This window comes from Manacus vitellinus, unplaced genomic scaffold (genome assembly GCF_001715985.3).
Source record: "Manacus vitellinus isolate BGI_N305 unplaced genomic scaffold, ASM171598v3 scaffold_27_pilon, whole genome shotgun sequence".
NCBI lineage: Eukaryota > Metazoa > Chordata > Aves > Passeriformes > Pipridae > Manacus > Manacus vitellinus.
Window position 1 is genome coordinate 2,709,326 of NW_021940039.1, and position 15,239 is coordinate 2,724,564.

General features: G+C 44.9%; 1 protein-coding gene across 1 annotated transcript; it reads right to left on the bottom strand.

Annotated features, from left to right (window-relative positions):
• Positions 1–707: 707 nt before the first annotated feature.
• SNAPC4 (small nuclear RNA activating complex polypeptide 4) lies at positions 708–14,685 on the bottom strand. Its single transcript, XM_018074415.2, has 23 exons — positions 14,682–14,685; positions 14,511–14,569; positions 14,012–14,167; positions 13,424–13,549; positions 13,200–13,278; positions 12,613–12,694; positions 11,975–12,079; positions 11,406–11,478; positions 10,984–11,148; positions 10,620–10,767; positions 10,183–10,289; positions 9,835–9,929; positions 9,483–9,577; positions 9,140–9,225; positions 8,041–8,457; positions 7,024–7,113; positions 6,571–6,814; positions 6,410–6,480; positions 5,994–6,092; positions 5,753–5,780; positions 3,245–5,313; positions 1,853–1,983; positions 708–1,212 (listed from the first exon to the last, which is right to left on the bottom strand). Exons 1-22 carry the CDS (start codon positions 14,683–14,685, stop codon positions 1,864–1,866), a joined length of 4,518 nt encoding a protein of 1,505 aa, XP_017929904.2. The 3' UTR covers positions 708–1,212; positions 1,853–1,863.
• Positions 14,686–15,239: the final 554 nt, after the last annotated feature.

Below are 15,239 nucleotides of genomic sequence, written 5' to 3' on the forward strand. Positions count from 1 at the left end.
CTTCTTGAACAGTTTTTCCACAAACAGTTTACAAGGGCACCTCCTGAGCAGCATTTCCAGAGGACAAGAGTCATTTAGAGCACAGATCACCATAACAGCCTGTGAACAGCACCCAGAACTGCTTCTGACCCAGACGAATTTATTGGAAAAATGTTATCTACACTGGCTTATGGAAAACAGAGCACACTGCAAGAGAAAAGCCATTCCACAATCATTCCAATTGCTCAAGAATGTCTTGACACCAAATGACAGCAGCATTGGCACCCACTGTCCCCCTGACCCCAGCTCTGCCTGAAGAGCCCTTATAGAACAGTTGGAACTCACAGAACTCATCACCACACTCGGGGGAAGCTCAGTCAGTGCAGTGCAACGAAGCTTTCTGCAGCATTTTCCATCTAGATTTTATCAGCTTTGCCTCAGCTAACCTTGCACCTCTCTGGGAGACAGAAATTGCTGGTTTATAAATGAAGAAACAAGTTGTTGTTGAGTGATTTGCTGATGTCTCTACAGGGCAGGCTGTGGAAGAATCAAGAAAGAATCCAAGCTGAATTCAATCCTTTTTAGCCACATGAATATTCATTTTCCACATTCTCCCTGGTTTTCATGCAGCTTGCAAACTTCATTTTTCTCATTAGCAATCACACTCATACACACGTTATTAAAAGCACTATTTACCAGGGAAAAAACCACACAGAATACAGCAGTAATTTTTAAGTGAGAAAAATAAAACATCTGTATTTCAACAAATACTTAAGACCCATTTTGATACAAAATTAATCTGCTGCTTATTCAGCAGCATTCAGTCAGTTAGCAAGCAAAGCCACTGTCACAGCACTAAAACCCACCCAATTAACAACATATTCTGAACATGGATAAACATTTACATAAATAGGGGCTGAACAAAAAAGAAATAAATAACCACCATTGCTGGTTCCCCCAGATTTCCAGCACCTTCTCCCCCAGCATCTATGGCAGGTGTGAGTTTGAAAGAGCAGAACTGGTCCATGCCTGAATGATTTCCCTCCAGCCATTTTCTTCCATTTCTGCACCTTTCCTACAGATGCAGATTTTGTTAGGTGATGGAAAAACCAGTCCAGCCATTTTCCTCTTCCCCAGGTCCATCCAGTTGGTGTGTTGGAAGTAGTAAAAGTGAACAGTGCAAAGAGTACCTCCTACTGCCATGCAGGGAGGCAGAGCTCATTCCAGTGACCTCTGTAACAAAGCACAAACAGCTCCTATCAGTCACAGCATTTTTATAGGGAAGTTGCTCTTTTGGAGTTTCTAAAACAAATTTTAAAGAAAAAAACTCGAGCAGTGTCATCTGACAACCATGAGAATCAAACACTGCTCATATTCATTCCATCTCTTGCACCAAAAGCCTCAACAGATACTAGGGACATCACACACTTGTACCCTACAGAAGCTGGCCTGTTATAAGTGTAGAGAAATGAAGCCATAAAGGGGAAATAAACCCCTCAAAACCCCACAGGGTTGTTCAAAGAAGAGTTAAACTCCAGTGAAGCACCCACTGGCAGCCAAGCCTGTAGAGAGCTACCAGCTAGGTACCACACTAGTAGGCAGGGCATGGACTAAGAGGCTGCCAAATGTCTGAACTTCGTGACTGTTGTATCTATAATTTTATCATACAGACATGAACTTTCACTCCCCACAACAGATTATCAGCCTCAGGGTGTGATTAGTGGTGACTGTAGAGCTCTGTGTCCTCGGGGAACAAGAGCAGAGATAATTTCAGCCCTTTCCTGGGGTTGTGATTCATTGTCTGAGCTGAACCACAGACAAATGTGGTTCAGGTTCTCAGGCACAAAATACAAGTCTCTGAGTAGCTACTAACACATGTCCTTCTCACATCCTCCTCCTCTTCCTGCAGCGGGCACTTCTCCTGACTGGAGCAGCACTGGCATCAGCCACAGCAGTGCAGGAATCCAAGGCAGAGTGGGCAGTGCCCTCTTCAGCCCCCAGGCCCTGCAACATAAGCGGGAGATGATCAGAATCATGAGAGTGAGCAAAACTGCAAATAACCTCTTCAGCCATCTTTTTATTTTATGGAGCTCAGCAAGATTTCCAAAATAATCTTCCATTTACCTTCGAAAATAAGCATGGGACAACATTCTGTTACCAGTGTCAGACAAAGCACAAAATATCCTTGAGTTTTCAGAGCAAAACCTTCAGCCAACACTGACATTTCCTCCTGTTCCTGCTCCCAAAGCAGAGCAATTCCTGCTGTTGTTTCTGTCTGGGCACAACTGTCCATTACAGAGGTTGTGGCACAACCTTTTGTTAGAGGTTGGGTGCCTGCCATGAGTGATGCTTTGGCTCTCACTGCTGGAGCCAGACAGTGCCCCAGACAGCACAGGTCACACCAGCTTCTGACTGCTCGTAAAACACAACCCCTACCACAAACCTTCCCCTGGAAACCACCAGGAAAACAACCTGGCTGTAGTGGGAATCACGGGAGTGGGAGTGAGCCTGGAAGGTGACACAGAAGAGAGGTTGGCAGTGAAAACCTGCTGGTGACTTTTGGAGCAACTGCTCACAGTTCAGACAACACTGAACTTGGCCCAGACCCAAAAGTCAGAGCCAGAACAGAAAGAAATCTGCTGGGGAAGCTCTGATTTTTAGGCAGCTTGGCCATCTTTCTATAGAAACAGCCATTTGCCTTGTTGATTCATCTTCATCAGTGTTTTGTTTGTTTACTTTGGAGCCACAATGATTTGAAATGCAAGTCTGAGCTGCACAACTTCCTCGTGTGTTTTGTAAGAAAGAGTGCTGGGCAGTAATGGATTTAACTTAAAAATTAGAGATTGACTTGGGGTGGACCTTGTGGCCACATAAACCAATTTGGGATGAAGATGCAAATAGAACATATACAATTCCCCTGATATTACTGGGATTTTGAGCACACATACAATGAAAAACAAGGGCCTGATTTCAAAAATACAAGTCAGTGCAGCAGGTTATAAGCTGTAAAAGGAAGGGAGCTTTGATATCCACTTCTGGGAATTGTCAAGTTTAATGTGCCCCATAAAGCACAGACTTTTACCCTTGGACTAAAGGCTCCCAGTTGAGCTGCAGAGCTTTTCCTTTTATCAGCTGTAAAACCATGTTTATTCAAAAGGACCAAATTTCTGCTACATTTAAAAACAGTGAAGGATTCTCCCTGGGTTCCAGTGCAATATTTAGCTGGGAGTAACTTTCTGCTTTTAGCTCCTGGCATCTGTTTTACCTGATTTAGTAAATCAGCATCTTTGTCTCCAGGCTCATCCCCAACTCTCCAATCCAACTGTACTCCTGTTAATTCATTCCCACAACTCTCTTCCTCAGACACTTCCTTCTCACTCTGCCACTCCTCTTCATCACTCTCCTCATATTGCTTCCTGCTGGCTGACAGAGTTGTTGTCACTTTTGGAGGAGGCAGAGTTGCCAGGACAGCTGGGAGTGTGAATGCTGCCAGGAATCTGGCTTTCAGCAGGAGGTAAGCAGGGTTATCACCCAGTTTCTGCTGCACCAGTTCTCCAATAGCACGGAAAACATCCCGAGTGCCTCCATCCTCAGTGGCATCAGAGGGCAGGAGACTTGATGCTTGCTCCTCCAGAGCTGCTTTCTGCAGGAGGAGCTTCGAGAGGGTTTTTATGTTGCTCAGAAAAGGTGGCAAATAAGGCAGCCTGGTTTGCAGTGATGGGACCTGGACACCTCGTTTCCCACTCAGCCACTCCCTCACCAGCCCCTCGTCTTCCAGGGAAATCAGGCTGAGGTCAAGGAGATTCTTCTCTGCACTGGAAGTGCTTGGCTGGGGGGGGATGTCCTCAGGCTGTGCCGTCGGTGGTTTGGAGGCAATGGGTCTGTTCTTCAAGGCTTGGGCAGCAAAGCAACCCGAGCTCCCTGGGACACTGCCATGAGGAACCAGATCTCCTGGCTGGAGCACAACCCCTTGTGTGATGATCTCTGTGTTTGCTGTAGCAGAGCCAGGGCTCTTTCCCAAGCTGGCAAGGCTGGACACATGTTGGGGATCAGCCCCCTGAGTATTTGCAGGGGGCTGTGTCTGGGGCAGCACTGGGGCTGTGGTGTCAGGTGGAGGAGCAGTTGGAGCTGCAGGAGAGTCAGAAGCCTTGGAGAAGCCATTGGAACATGCAGGTGTTACAGAAGAAACACTGGATGAGGTGCATCCAGGACTCACCGAGGTCCCGGGTAAGAGGATCGTGGAATGGTCAGCTGCCTTTCCCAAAGGAACTCCTGCTCCCTGGGAACTTGGTCCTTTTGTCTCTGCACTGCTGGGGTGAGGTGGATTTGCTCCAGCTGCTACAGGAGTGACTCCCAAACCAGAGACACTGCCATTGGAAGTCACAGTTGTCTGACACTGACCTCTCCCAGGAGCATCTGGTGTTCCTTGGGGAACACCCACCACAGTCTGCACAGCAGTGGGGAGCAGAGCTCGTGGGGTTACCACCCATGTGAAGGGCAGGATGCTGTTGGGAATCACAGGAGATCCAGCTTGGGGAGTGACAAGAGCAGGCAAGAGGCTGACAGGCCTGTGTTGTGGGCCGTTACTGTTCAGCTCACAGGGGACTGGTGTGGAAAGGGACAGTTTGTTGGTGCCAGACTCCAGGCCAACAGGCACCACTGTGATCTGGCCTGGCACAAAAGCCTGGTTTTGCAGCACGACTGGGGCTGAGCTACCGGCTACGACCTGACCATTGCACCCTCCCTGATCTGGGGTCTTCTCTGTTGCAGCTGGATTCATGCCTGGAAAACCCCCTCCTTCAGGGCTGCTTTCCAGACCTTGCTCTTTTAGTTCCTTATTGCACTGCAGATCTGTCCCTTGTGAGCAACCAGGGCCTTCCCCTGTTGCTGGCACTGCTGAGGAATGGTTTTCAGGCACAACAGTGGAAGTGGAACCTGCAGCAGAAGCACTTGCTGGTACTGGAGCTGGTGCACCCTGTACTTGGCTATTTGCACAACCAGCTGCTGAAGGTTTGCTCCCTGCTTGTGCAGAAGGAATGATTTGCTGTGGTGGGTGCTGGATTATCAAAGGCCCCGAAACCAGGACCTGTGGGGCCACCAACACTGTCCTCTGCATGGCCTTCTTAGCCTGGGCCTCCCTTAACCTCTTCTCTCTCAGTAATTCTGAGACAGTTTTAGGCTTCTGCCTTTGCCCCTGGGCTGGAGGAGCTGGGGCACTGCTCTCAAAGGCAGCAGCACAAGTTCCTCTTGCTTTTAAGGCAACAGGTCTCCTGACAGCACTCCTTGGTATGCCCCGTTGGGAGCTCCTCTGAGCACAAGACTGGGATGAATTGCCTACAGAGGAGAGGAAATAAAATTAAAATGAACAAACAGTATTTTCAAAAGCCATTCCTTAGCTATGAAAAAGAAGTACCCTGCACAGGAAGTGGCAAAATTCCTGTTTGTGAGAATTCCTACAGCATTATAGTCCTGATTTAATCAAGGCATGTCCTGGCATCCTTCAGATAACTGTGATAACAAGCTGACATCACTGAGCAAGGCATTGGACTGGTCCAGTGCCACTGGTCCCCCAGCCCTCCAGTGTTTCTTCTGGTCCTTACCAAAGAGGAACATGTTTAGCCAATAACAGAGATCCAAGAGTTAGCAAAAACGAGCATGACAGTGCAGTTTTGTTCCAAAAGTTCTCCTTTCAGTTAAACTGGTCGTTAATGTAACGGTGATTAAATAAGTGAAAGTTCTTGCACATCATAAAAATAAATGTTCTGGTAGGTACCTGAAGAAGCCTCCATGTTTTGGGAAGCCTGTCAAAAAAAAAATACATTAAATTATACTTCTGAGATACCTCATTAAACCAGCACAGATGTGAATCAAACCCACATCTGCCAAGATTATTATGCCTCTGAACCAAAACGAACTGGTGACACATGCACAAACAGCACTACTGGCCAAACAATTAAAAAATGTTTATTTAAGACTTCAGTGGGAAAAGCTTAGAAACAAACCCTGCCCAGTACCTGCTGAGGCCTTCTTGCATCAGCCTTGAGCAGCTCTAACTCCCTCAGCTTCCTCTCACGAATAATCTTCATACAGCCCTTGGTGTCAATCTGAAAGAGCTGCAAGGGAGAACTTCATTAACATTTGGTTGAGAATAAAAAAGTTCTGTGGGGTCAGTGACTAGACAAGATGGATGGGACATGCTTCACATGCAAGATTCTGGGGACATTCTTACACTTACAGGAAAGCCCTGGCAGGATTAGATTTTGGATGCAGGATTTAAGAAATATCATATGCAAGGCACAAGGTCAGATTAATCCAGTAATTAGATTATTTAAGAAACAAAGATAAATCATGTACTTAAGCCTCAAATACAGAAAAATAAAGATTACCACTGTTTGAAAGCAGATAATGCTATTAAGACAGTAATACCTACCTGAATGAACAGTGTGAACAGGGGAGTGCTTGTGAGACTGATTGACTTGACCTTCTCTTGAATAGCATCAGCTAGGAAAGAATCCAACATCAAAATCAGCTGGGAATTCACTTACAAGATGTCAGAAAGTAGAGACAGAAAGCAGGATGGGTCAGAAGCACCTTTTGTCTGATGAAAAGCCATCTTCCCAGTCTGCAAGGTGCAGGGCAGCAGCACATTGCCCACCCAAGGGGTCATTGCCATGAGCAGCTTCCTGTCCAGGCTGAGCCTCTTCCAACGCTCCCTCTCCTGGCGATAAGTTTTGTGTGTCACGTTCTGCAGCCCCTGGAGATTCTGGCCAACAGCTGCACTCCCTCCAGCTGTTTTTGCTAAAAGGCCAACAGGAGGTTTTAGCATCTTGAATTGCTGTGCATGAAAAAATACACAATTAGAGTTCCAACAGTTTGTCCCAGGACAAACTATTCACGAGGCAGTTACGACAAAAAATGATGACCTTTTTCTCCTGGGACTACAGTGCAAGAAGATATGTCATTATATATTAAAAAAAATCCCCACTAAATACAGCCTGGAAGTGCTGATGTCACAAGAGAAGACAAGACAGAAGAGGCACTTACAAATTTCCTCTGAAAGAATGTGTTATTCCTTAATATTCTTCTCACATCCTCCAGGGTAACCCGCAGCACTTGTTTTCCACACTGGGAAGCCTTAACATGAAAGCACACAAGGAAAGATAAAAGGGAGGGCAATTCACAGAGAATTACTTGCACTGAATATGCACAGCAGGTACAAGAGTTTTCAACATTCCTGCTGTTGAAAGTATCGTATTAAATGAAATCAGCCCTGAAGAGCAGATCTTTACCTTGTTTTTCAGTCCTTATGCATCTTCACAACACCAAATGGTTGTTTCATAACAGATTTGTGTGAATTATCTACCAAAACTCACACTGAGGGGCAGAATTTACTGGGTGATTCTCTCTGCATTTTTTGACTTAACAGTACAAGGGAAGGAACAGCAAGATGTTTGGAGAAGTCACTGATTTTTCCCTAAACTTCTACTAGTAAAATAATGCTGTATCTGTAACCCAACAAACTTGTCTGCCCACAGTCCAGGGCACACATTCAAATTCTGAACCCAGAACTCAGAATAATTTTGCTTGTGTGAACTTAAATAGTGATTTAGACATCACATATTTTGCTAAGGAATATCCTGCTGCAAAAATGTGCTTAGGAGGGTTTTTACTGCTTCAGCATCCGATCTGGGGTGAAAACCCAGCTCAGAATCAGATATGGATGTGCAAGTGACTTAATTCTTCCAAAGACACCATAACTCACTGGACAATTCTGCTTTATGAAGATCTGAACAGAGTTTTGCTTGTGTGACAGTACACACAGGAAGAACACAGCTATTTTCTGGGTAATGCACGGGGAGGCAGCGCTGGAAATTTCCGTTTAATCCCACGGCTGAGTTTCCAACAGCTCCCTCTGATGGCACAGTGAGAAGGCAGCCGACAGAGGTGAGAAAAAGATTTTGTCATCTGCTCATCACATCCCCTCCTTACTGCAGCTGCTGCACCTCCCAGTCGTGCCTCAGCTCCCATCCCAGCAAGCACAGCCTGGGAATCCCAGCTCACCTTGGCCATTACTTCTGCTGGATTCCTCACCACGATATCTGTGGAGTGGGGCCGTGCGATGCCCCTCAGCAGAGTGTTCAGCTCAGATGATTTATCAGCAGCTCTGCCTGTGTCTCCATCACACACTGCCCTTGGAATGTCACTGCCACTGGTCCCTGCATCAGCACTCCCAAGAGAGAAGAGGGCTGAGGTCTGGGATCTTCCTTTGTTTGCCTCCTGCGTGTCTGGCTGTGTTGGTATCCATAAATCAATGTTGGGGAGTGCACACTCCTCCTTGCTGGTCCTGCTTGTCATCTCCTCCTCCTCCTCCTCCTCCTCTGAGCTGTCTGCCAAGTCCAGCTCTATGTCCTCACTGCTGCTCTCTGAAGAGGTGGAACTCTCCTCAATGTGCTGCCGTTTTGCTGCCCTGGATCTCTTCTTCTCGGCCAAAAAAGACACAGACAAGTTTTAGCCAGTGTTCACCCTTGGCTTGAAACTCTCTCAAATCAGAAAGTCAAAAGTTTCATAGGGCAGAATCGTACCAGTGGCTTTCACATGGATAGTTCTGCTTTGCTTCTGCTAAGATTGACTACACCCAGTACATGGATTTTGGTTTAGATTCTTGTATGCAAAGAATAAGCTACAAATACAAGTTTCTGTGAAGAACTGGTGCATGTGGAAGTACAAACTAAGTACAGAGCCCCATTCTGACATATTTGGGTGGCCACAGATCCCTCCCTAGGGCAGGTGCTTTGTCAGTGGAAACAAGACCATCTTCAACATAGTGTTAAGCAGCCAGAATTTCTGTAATGCTTGTTACCAAAACTGGCAACTCATGAGGTACACACATTAAAACCTAGGCATATCCCATCCTTACAGCCATGTCAAGGGAGTAAAGAATTCTGGATAACATACAAATATACAGCAAATTAACTTGAGACCTTCAGAACAAAGGCTGCTTTAACACATCAAAAAATTAAACCGTGAACACCCAAGACAAAAATCTCGGTCGTGCAAAAATCCATGTCAATTTTTGCACTGATTTTAAGGATTCTACTTTTAGTTTAGAGAATTTTAACTGAAGAGATGGGACTGTGCCACAGCAGGATTTTCACAGTACCTTAGACCCAATCATGAGTTTCCACTTGCTCAGGCACTGGGAGCCAGTCCGATGTGGCAACTCAGAAGCTATTTTACTCCAGTGACCTAAAAAGGATGCAAAGGATGTAAAACATGACCACTGCTGCCACACACTGAGCACAAAGGCTTTTTCAGTGCAGAACATTATACATACACTATTCATTTTCTTGTATAAGAGCTACTGCATGAATGGATCTCAAATCTTTAATACCCACAACACACAATACAAGGAAGGCTGCAATCAGCAGTACAAAGCAGAGCCTGTACCTTTAATGATGCTTAGTTCTCTAAACTTGTATAGAGCAAGTCACAGAAACACCTACCCAGGCCATGCTTTTCAACCAGTTCAATCAGCTGCTCCTCTTCCTCTAAGCTCCACTTGCCTTTCTTTACATCCCAGTGCAATGCTTTTAAGTACCTTCCAAATGAAAAACCACAGTAAGGAACATTCAATCCTGCTTGTACAGCTCAAATCATCACTGCATACTCCTGAACAAAACCAGAGCCTTCCTTTTTCCAAGGGGTCCCATCCCTACTCCCTTATGACTATTTAGACCATAACCACTCCATAAAACAGCCCTTAAGGGAACACTGGTTTAAGCAAATCAAACACTTGTAAAATAAGTTGCATCAGGGGTAATAAACCTGAAGCACTCTTGGGACATTTACACTCACCTGTCTCTGCACTGAGCATCGCTCCTCCCTGGCACCTCTGTCCTGATTTTATACCAGTCCTTCTCTCCATACTTCTTCACTGCAGCCAACAGCATCTGTGTTCATCAGACAAAGAGTTGAAATTCTCACCAGTAACATCCTAACAGGCCTGAGACAGAAGCAGTTGTATTGGTGTTGTAAATCTCTCAAGTGTTTAGGAGTTTCTGAGCCCTCTGTAAACTGCCCGCCTTGGTCCGTTTTACACCCCTCTGTGCCACTGCTAAAGCTCAGCTCTACACAGCCTTGCACCACCTCAACACTCTTCACATTCCCACCCTGCAATTCCAGGCACCAGAGAACAGAGCTTACAGCATCTTCCTCTGGTGTCCAAGGTCCTTTCTTCAAGCTGGGGTCCACGCTCTTTGTCCAGCGGTAGATCAGCTGAGCAGAATCTCTTCCTTCCATGTAATAAGCAACTAGAAACACAAGGGTCTGTTTTGAAATCTGTTGTAAACAATGTTTTTCTTTTCCTTACATTCTAATGGTGAGATTTCCAAGCAGTGATTGCCATAAGCAGCATTTTAATCTCTTAAACTATGGCACACAAGCATGGAAAGAGCACGGTATACAAAAAATGTCACTGTTTATAATGGCATTATCTGCATTACACACATGATAACCCAACAATCCATCCTGCAGCTACAGAAAGTTAGGAAAGGTTTCAGCTCCCACATGTCTGACAGGCTGAAAACACCAGCTGTTAGACTCAGGTGAATGGAAGACTTTGTCACTTGTAGGTCACTTACTTTTCTTGTATGGGATATGGCTTCCCACTCTCATTTCTTGAACCAGCTCTAAAAGCATCTGATCTTCACTCTTAGTCCATTCCTTCCTTTTCAAATCTTTATTATAGATTTGATACTTCTGCAAGCACTGGAAAGGTGTCCTGTTTGTCTTAATACAAAGAAAACAGATACACAGAGAACTGGTTATTTATGAGGACTAAAAGCAAAAGGGAAAGGCTGAATTACCAAATTTTTTTGGCACTGTTCTTGGACATTTCTCAGAAAAGCATTAATTAACAGTGGATTAGCATCAACATTGTTTTCTGAAACCTGATATGAGGCACAGTTCAGTGAGAATGAAGTGATTTGTCCCCTCAGACCTTACCCCCAGCTCCTGGGCTATGGTCTGCCAGTCCAGGTAGTTGTGTTTAGCAGCGATCCGCTTCAGCCTCTCTATTTCCTCCTCAGTCCACTCCTTTTTGTTGATGCTCGGATGCTCCCAGTTTTCCCAGAACTTCTTCAGTTCTTCTGCACTACGTTGCCCATCAAACTAAAAGAAACAACAAAAATCTGTTTCATCTTAAAGCTGGGACTGAAACAGCAGGACAGACAGGAACACCAATATTTAGCATTCCAGATATCTTATTGCCAGGTTTTAAACCATCAGATTTAACAATCTGAGATCAAATCAGCAGTCAACTTGGAGAAATGCACGATGGAAACAGTGGATGCAAACCAAGCCAGAGGGTTTTCAAGAGAAGGGACACAGATATCAGAAGCCATAAGACAGCTGATCCCCCAACTTACATGGATGTTTGAGATTTTCTCCCAGTCGTGCTCATCGAATCTGTTTCCTAACAAGTCACTTTCTGGCAGTTGGCTACAGCAGAAGGTACAAAGAACAAGAAAGAACCATGTTAAATGGTTAATTAAACACTTTGTCTTCTTGATCCTGCTTCATCTTTTTCCTCCCACCTGTTCCTGACTTCCACAAGAACTGAACACTTGGTTTAGCAGGAGAAACAATTAATGTAATATCCAAATATGTTGCTCTAGACACGTTCATGAGCAAAAGCTCAAAGGTATTAAACATTTCAGAACTCTCTGCTCCTTTGTTGCTAAACCAAGAGCTATCTAAAGCAGCACCTCTACAATGGATATAGATACTACATTTTGTGTATCAAGGTCCAAAACAAAATTTTTGGTAAAGATCTGTGGGGATGAAGGAGCTGCTCAACAGCACTTCATTTTTTACAAGCCAACACAAAAATAAGCATTTCTCCAAACATCACATCTAGAAGTAGAAGAAGAGAACTGTAAAAGCTAAATTCCAAGAAGAGACATTTATTTTTCACCAAGAACATAAAAAGACTTACTTAATTGCTTCTATTTCTCGCTCTACTTCTTTGATTTGCTTTTCCAAGGTCTGTTTCTCCGTTTCAGTCTTGACCTTCTCCAGTTTCTGATTCCAATAACTCATCCTGTTCAAAGACATTTTTATCATTACTTAATAGGACTAGATGGGAATGAGGTCAATGGTATAAGAAGACATTCAGCAGAGACAGTTTCTCCATCAGTATCATTCCTTCCTTCAGTTTATTTCCACATTGCTGTTCTCCCAGGTCTTCCCACATGGCACACTCATTGTCCTACTTTTACTCCTTCAATACAGTCACTGACCCAGAACATGTCTCAGATTAACCATTTTAGTATTTACAGGGGGAACCAAAGGTTGTTACAACAGCAAGAAAGACTGCTGTTGTACCAGCTCCAGCACAGAAATCTCCCTCTGGACACACCATTATGACTCACTACATGTCACAATTCCAGCTTCAAGCCCTGCAGACTATTTTAAATTATGTGTCAATGGGAAGAAATAGATGGCTATAAAATCACACAAACACAAACAGTTAACACAGGAACTTGCTGAAGCAGGTGGAATCTCCACATCTACCTTCTCCTTCTTTCACATGTCACATTCTCAGGAGAAAGGAGGGGTTTTGTCAGTACTCACTTCAGGAGCTTTGGCTGGAGCAGGCGTTGCAAGCGGTCGCTCACCACTGATTTCTGCAACAGCGTCTTCTCCCTGCTCTTCCCTGAACCAAACAGTGGAGCAGTCAGACATCAGTGCAGAACCACTGCCAAGGGAAACCCACTGCTTCCAAGACCCCTGGAAACATCCCCCAGGTCTGCAGTAGGAGTTCCCTGCCTACATCACTGATGTCACACCTGACTTGGGCAAATCACAGCCCCTCACTCAGTTTTATCTCCAACAAAACTTCAGTCAAGATCATCATCAAGGTGTCTGTGACCACCTAGAGCTGGAGGTGCCCCTTGAACTTCTCTCTACCCTTGCACCATGGTTTTGGAGTGCTCACAGGAGTTGATGCATCAAAACAAATGCAAATAAGTCACTAATCACTCAATAAAACAATTTACAGAGCATCCCATTCTCTTTTAATTATGTTTTTTGTGGAGTCAAGTTTGCAACATCACAAATGTTGATGTTTAACTGCAAATGGCACACACAGACTAACAATATGAATATATACATTTGTTATAGCTCTTCTAGAACACTGAACAGCTCACAGAGTTACTTACACTTTGCTGAATGCAGTTGTTCAAAGGATTTTATGCCCTGAGCTGCCTTTTCCTTGGCATCTTCATTGGAAGGAGGGCCCTGGTGAGGATTAGAAGGATTAGATACACTGGAAGAGTCAGACATGCAGAAAAGTTATTCTTTCTCCCTAGAACTGGAGCATGAACTGCTACAAAAACAGTTACAATGCAAATCTATCACTAAAGACACAGCTACAGTTACTTACAATTCCTGTGGTTTTATCCTTAAAGTAAGGCTTCATAAAATGACCCAAAAATACATTTGCTGGTAGACTTCTGCCATCTCCTGCCTTGGCTGTTTTTGAACCATCGAGCTCACCCATGATTTCCTTCTGCAAGACAAGAGTTAATTAAACAGCGTCAGTGTCTCCCTCAAACTCCTGATTTCAGAGAGCAGTGGCTGAGCCACCACAAACATCCCAGGCAGGGTTCAAGTTTGCAGCACCAGACTGTAAATCAGTGAATGTTAAAAGGCAGGATTTGGAACTTCCTGACTTTGTACAGTGCAATGCAGGTGATTCAAGCATTAATAAAACACTAATTTGCCACAGCAAGCTAAAGTGTAAGATGGTTTGAACTGCCAGGAAGAAAATGCACCCGATTCCTGGCCAAGCCAGCTGAGCACTGCACCAGCACATGGATATGGGACTGTGACTGCTCCAGCTGATTCCTTTGGCACCTGTGATGCACTAGGAATATCCTGGGAAGTCTTTCTAGGCTTTAGGGGAGGTGAAGATGGCAAATGGCAACCCAGAAAAGCACAGAAATGAACATTTCTGTCCTGTGCTGCTCACCTGCTGCTCTCTGTTTTGTGCAATGAGCAGCTCTACTTCCTCAATCTTTTCCTGGATAACCTCCTGGTACACATGGTTCATCTGCAGGCACGTTTCTGGATCCTGTGGCAGGCTCTCAATATCATCATCACTGCTGTCTTCTTCTCTTTCCATTTCCTTGAGGCATTTAAGGGGAAAAGGGAAAGAAATACTTGCTTTAAAGGCAGCTATGTAACATAATTAATTTTCTAATTTGACACCTGTTTGACCCACAGCCTGTGGTGTTTCCAGGGACAGGGATTAGCAGCACCAGAGCAGTGAGGCCTCTGCCCCCTGTCACTTGTGGTCACTTGAAGAAATCTATGTATTACACTGAATAACAAAATCCTGGACAGGAATCTCCAAACTCCAGGGCTGGTATTAACCCTTCCTGAGCACAGAGCCAAGGCAGCTGCCCAGATTTCCCCATTTTCCCTTCAATAGACAGATGGAAAGATATGTTTAAAGAGAAAATATTTACCATTTCACCATGAGAATCTTCATTATCATCATCATCATCATCATCATCTTCATCATCATCTGTCGGACAACAAAAATACAAGAGTGCTGACTGTAGTGGGATAAAAGGAAAGCTTCAAACCCCAAACTTTTCAATTAAGGCAGACAGAATAAAGCATCACAGAGAACCCACACATGGTAATTAGTGACTTTGGATACTGGCAACATTGTGAAGTAAAGTTGTATTTAGTTACGCTCCACATCTGCATTTTTTTCGTTCTAGAGTAGGAAAAAAGAACAGCTCTGGATAACTAGGGTAGGATAACTAAAGCAATAATCCAGCTACATCCTGGTCCTGCACACTGTGGTAAATGAGAGGCCAAAGGGTGAGCAGCCAAATGAACATTCTAAACCAACAGAAACACAAACTCTGAGAGCACCAACAGGCCCTCAGCAACACCTGGGTTTGCACCCAGTGGTACCCACTCCTGACAGACTTGCACCACCAAAACAGAGATGGATAAAGCCGCTACGGACAGAGATGCTCGAGCTGTTACCACCTCCTATTTGCTTTGGAAAACGAACTTTAGGCGGCGCGGGCGGGCTGTGGGATGGAGCGGCTCACACAGGGTGTGTGATGCCCGTTCTGACGCTATAGTTTCACTCCGGGAAGTATTTTTGGGCTGTTTGGTGTCGTGAGCCCGCCCGTCCCCAGTGACCAGAACCGACCAGACCCCTCCGTCAGGGAGCT